This window comes from Austrofundulus limnaeus, unplaced genomic scaffold (genome assembly GCF_001266775.1).
Source record: "Austrofundulus limnaeus strain Quisiro unplaced genomic scaffold, Austrofundulus_limnaeus-1.0 Scaffold6, whole genome shotgun sequence".
Lineage (NCBI taxonomy): Eukaryota > Metazoa > Chordata > Actinopteri > Cyprinodontiformes > Rivulidae > Austrofundulus > Austrofundulus limnaeus.
This window is the reverse complement of record NW_013952408.1, coordinates 4,831,171-4,836,443: the sequence shown is the minus strand read 5'-3', so window position 1 is coordinate 4,836,443 and position 5,273 is coordinate 4,831,171. Positions and strand designations below refer to the sequence as shown.

Here is a 5,273-nt window from a genome sequence, read left to right as displayed (position 1 = left end):
AAGCAAGGTTGGTGGCTAACTACCTCAACTAACTCACTCGCTCACTCTTTGGTAAACTACCAACAAACTGTTGAGTAACATGCGCTATAGCAATTTCATTTTTCACCACTGTGCCTCATAACTGCTTAAAAATAAAAACAAATGATATGAAGTGAAAGGAGAAAATGAGTGCAACAGCTTGAGAGGAAATTGTGGATAAATGAGAAGAGGTCATGTCAACAGTTTTGGGGCGGCGGTGGCGGAGTGGTTAGGGTCGTTCCTCTAATGAGCGAGTTGGATTGATTTCCCGCCACTCTGACATATGATGAAGCCCCACTGCCTCTGATGTGTGTCCCATCAGTGTATGAGTGTGACTTAAAGCACTGATTAGTCTCTATAGATTGATTTACTTAGCTTTGTAGAGAGATCTAATAGAGTGCTGAATGAATGTGTGTGTAAAAGGATAAATGAGGACACAGATTGTAGTATAAAGCACTTTGAGTATCCTGGTTGGATAGAAAGGTGTTATAGAAGTACGGTCCATTTACCCTTATTTAAAATAGGTAAAACAAAAACTAATCATTAACTTATCGATTTCAACACATACCAGGATACTTTTTTCACCCTTATCGCCCAGCCCTATTTTGTGTGCCTTATATTATTTGACGTAAACAACTTGAATTCTTACACTAGAACACATTCAAACTAGTATCTAAGTATCTTAGAAAACTTAAGTCTACAGACAGAACTGCAAACACACCTTAATCTTCTGCTGAATGTGCCTGAGAGCATCGGCAGTACCCATGTCACCATCTTCCTGAATGCAAACAACATCCAACTTCATCTTCACATCCAGCTTCATTTTAGGGTCTGAGCTCATCATCTTCTGCACTTCCTTAGTGGTGATCACGATGACCTCTTGAAAACAAATCATATACTGTATAAGAAACACATATTAGATTAACAAGATTGTTAAACATGCTGACAAAAAAGACAATCTAAAAATAGTACATTGTGTACTTCCAACTTGTTTATAAGCTAGCATTTTTGTAAATTAGGTGGCAGCATTATGGCACCACTTTACAAATCCGAAACATAGCTGAGTCTGTCTGTTTTAATTAGCAATGTCGACATAAATTTGTTTCTACTGGGCAATTGCTCAGACTAGCTGTGTCAGCCCAGTAAAATCTAATTGCAAAGCTTTGGCTAGCAGACAGCACATAGTAAACTGCTGGCCACACAAGATGATTACATATAGAAAACTACTTTTCTTTAGACAAGTGAGCAACTACAGGCTTTCATAATGAACAGCCCAGTTTACTGCAGGAACAGTGGTCTGGAAAATAAAAGGTTTATGTTTGTAAGGCCAGGTTTGTGGACCGGCTGCACACTGAAGTGAAAAGGTTTTATTTTTTGAAATCTGGACTATAAATCCAGACAAAAAAAATCTACACCTGACAATGGCTAATAAAGTGTTGAAACATGAGTGAAAGCAGAGCTACCAAATACGAGACCGGTTTAAATTTAATGTGTTTATTAAAAAGCATTGAATGCCCCAGTGTAACTGAAGCAGATCTTTTTATACTTGCCCTCCTTTTTAATGAACAAACATATAATTGATCTTGTGCGCATGAGTGAATTACAACACCTTAATAAACGTATAATTACTGTATTGTTTTTATTTCAGTGTTTGTCATAAATGTCTATAAAATGTTTACTATCAAAGAACACTAATCAATAGTTTGGTCTTTTTTTCTATATAAAAGGGGTTGTCAACACCTGCTTGTGAGAAAATATTAGAAGCAATATAATCTGGGAAAAGCACAGTTTTACCATAAAATGAATAAGCTATGTTTTTTTGATGACTTTGTAAACATTTGTGAATCATTTACTTTGCCAAATGACCAGATAGCCTGTATAATCTTAAAATATACACAAATGCACAAACAGAATTGCAGGCCCTTACAATAATCTACAAGAAAACTTTCAATTTTAACACTGACAGCATTACAACAAAAAATATCTACATTCACAACATGCTGGTAAAGTTCTTTTGTGGGAGGTAAAGTTTTCTTTGCAAAGGTCATTTTTTCCATTTTATGTTCCAGACTTCTCAAGTGGGCCACATAAAGCAACAAGCTGCATTTTGCCTCTTTACATTTTATGTGGAAACCTAGAACGTGTGCCCCGTTAACACTTCTAATTCTTGCCAAGGAGGGCACACAGCTCACACGAAGCCCACCCCACCACTGAATGTGATTGCTGTGYTGAATTTAGAGAGATGTTTATAAGGATGTGCAATCGGATTGCTGAATAAATACATACAATTTAAAAGTGGGATGTTCTCTGTGGTGCACATTTAAGATGTCAGATGTTAACCTAAGAAAGTGATTGAGGTGTTAATTAAATCCACAAAGCTCAGGCACAGAAAAAGATTACTCTACATATAAAAGCATCTTTGAAAATATATGATGGGTTTAATTTTGAGAAGCAAAACCAATCCGCAAAACTCTACTCTTAGATGTACTGAACTCATTAAGTTTATCATGTTATGTGCGAGTTGTGGCAAGTCTGGCAGTGTTAATTTAGGCAGGAAAGCAAAATAATAGTTATTATAATTACCACTCAATCTCACCTTCAAAGCCCACTCTCTCCAGCAGGTTCAGGGGATACCACATCAGTGGTTTGTTGCCAACAGGCAGCAAAGGTTTAGGGGTGTTGTAAATTAGATCAGTCATACGGGAACCACCTCCAGCTGCCATCAACACTGCCTGGAGCTCCATGATGTTTGCAGGGAACGACTAACAGAGAAAAACAAAAGAAAATATGATCATCTATTTTTTTTTACATTTTTTTTGTGAAGAGTCACAGGAGAACTTCAACAATCATAGTGCAAGAGGTGGGGACCTTGYACAACTTTGGACAGGTTGTCATTCCATCACAGGGGCACATACGAGACATTAAATACACCGCTCAGCTTTTATTTAATCAGTGATGTTTCTCCCAACCTACAGCTCTTCACAAGTTTAGAAAAGAAAAGTGATTGTGCCTAAAGTAAGATTTTTGTATCATCTGTCTATGGCCCAGCAACATGCAATGTGCAACATGCAATACGGTGCAAAAGTTACACATACACATATTACATATGTTACATATTTTGGGGAGGAAATGCAGTAAGGTAAAAAAATGTTTTCACAGTATATTCTTTTTTGTTTGATAAAAGGAAAACCAAAACTAAGGTTAAATCCCTATTGCTTTAAAAACAGCAAAAAGGTCTTCTAGGTAAACCTTTACAGAGTTTTTTTTAAAAAAATATCACAGATTTGTTTCAAACGACTCACAGAAATACGTTCTTCTGTGGTTGTTTCAAGATGTGTTTAAGTCTTTCTACCTCTTCATGTAATTCCAGATCAGGGYGCAGGTCATATCATCACTCCTCTTTCTTTATGCTAAAGAAACTGAACTTAAAAGCATTGGCTGTAAGTCTGAAGTCTTTATCCTGCAGTAAAATTAATATAGGGACAACATGTCTTCCTGATGATTTCAGATAATGAATAGTATTTTCTTGTGTCTCTCAGATTTGAGGACATCAACAGTCCAGACCAAAACTTTAACTCCATCTACAAAAATGAAGCACAAACCTGAAGAACATTATACTATTCCCCATTACCACTCAATATTGTGCTGATCTCCAGACCGTTGGTGAACAAACTTATCTGCTAGAGCAAAAATATTTCACGTTTAGGACTGTCAGGCCATGGAAAAATGTAGTTCATATAAAACAAATACAGTTTTATTTTTAATAAGGCTTATTTTTTTAGAATACATTGTTTTATGCAACTACAGGAAACAAGATGAGCCAAAGTGAACAGTTATTGTGATGTGAAAATTTAATAACAAGCTGAAAAAAGATGAACGAGAGCAGCGAGTGCATCATATAAACGAGAAGATAAGTAAAAGAAAAAAATAATGAAATAAGCTAACATTCAAAAACAAATCTGTATATTTACTGCAAAGGAAAAAATATATATATTAGTTTTTGTGTTTGTTTATACAAACACTTAAAGTAGATAAACTAGTAAAACTGTATTTAAAACATTTGTATTGTTTGACTAAAACTATAACTATTTATTTTGGCCATTTTGCTTTCTATTTTATGCAACTGGTAACTATTTTTTATTTGAATATCTTAGTTTAAAAAATGTCAAACATGAAAGAGTAAGTAACCATAAATTTAAATATAATAAACAAAAATAAATAGATCACACAAATCATTAAATAATTGCTGACATTACAATTCGTAACATTTTAACGATTTAACTTTTAATTGACAGGTTTTGATTACATTAATGCCAGTGACAGCTTAAGTACAGCTTGAAAAAAATGTATGGTTACCTTTTTTTGTGTGCAGAAAGACTTAAATGCTTGCGGAAGTCAGTGTTCAAACTAAAGCATAGCTGTCTTCAGTGAGTTGATGGCACACGAAAAATAAGGGGGAAAGTGTCAGTGTTGGCACATTTACACTTCCTTTCTGCAACATGTTACAATACAGTTAACTTAATAATGTGGCGATTCAACACACGGGATTCAACAAGCTGTACGTCGATGATTCAACAAATATAATGGCTATAAGTAGCTAGAGCAGAGTAAAATATCACATTTAAATAAGTAATTCTGTAGTTACCTGCTGCTATTGTCTCCTCGATTCCAGCTGCCTGTAAATGACAGCGGTGGCAGTCGCATGTAACTGTAGTTAGCACTTGGCTAACTACTGGCACAACGACAAGCACGAGACCGCGGTAATAAAGACAGATCAAACTCAACCGAATACGTCTTTTGGAAAGAAAACAGCTAAGCTGCAGAGTGTTGGTGGGAAAAATAAAATTACTTATTTATTTTTGCTACAACTGCGCAAAGATAAGCTAACAGTTAGCATAAATGATGACATCTGGGAGTGTTCAGCGAAAACCGTCCGTATGGAAAACCACTTGCTCAGCTCTATGGTTCCTACATGAAAGATGTTGGACTGGTTGCGATGCCTCTTTTTATGAATGAATGAATGAATGAATGACTGAATGAATGAATGAATGAATGAATGAATGAATGAATGAATGAATGAATGAATGAATGAATGAATGAAGATTGAGAAAGATTCAGAGCAATGGAGCGCAGTAAAATCTAACTTTTCCACTAATGAGAACGACTAAAAGGGAAACTATACAAATAAAAAAATACAAAAAACTAATATAAAAACAACAACAAAAAAAAAAAACTTCAAACATCCTCATTTTATT

General features: G+C 35.2%; 1 protein-coding gene across 3 annotated transcripts in view; it reads right to left on the bottom strand.

Annotated features, from left to right (window-relative positions):
* The window catches only part of eif2b3 (eukaryotic translation initiation factor 2B, subunit 3 gamma), a 26,892-nt gene extending 21,942 nt beyond the window's left edge, over positions 1–4,950 (bottom strand). Inside the window, exons 1-3 of one of the 3 annotated variants that reach the window (XM_014031587.1) lie at positions 4,664–4,950; positions 2,615–2,780; positions 740–897 (exon numbers count right to left, since the gene is read on the bottom strand). In XM_014031587.1, coding sequence (XP_013887041.1) covers positions 740–897; positions 2,615–2,762 — 306 coding nt within the window. In that variant the 5' untranslated portion in view covers positions 2,763–2,780; positions 4,664–4,950. Of the gene's footprint in view, positions 1–739; positions 898–2,614; positions 2,783–4,374; positions 4,395–4,663 lie in introns of those variants that run through there. The other 2 variants (XM_014031601.1, XM_014031592.1) reach the window with 2 other exon arrangements.
* Between the last annotated feature and the right edge of the window lie 323 nt (positions 4,951–5,273).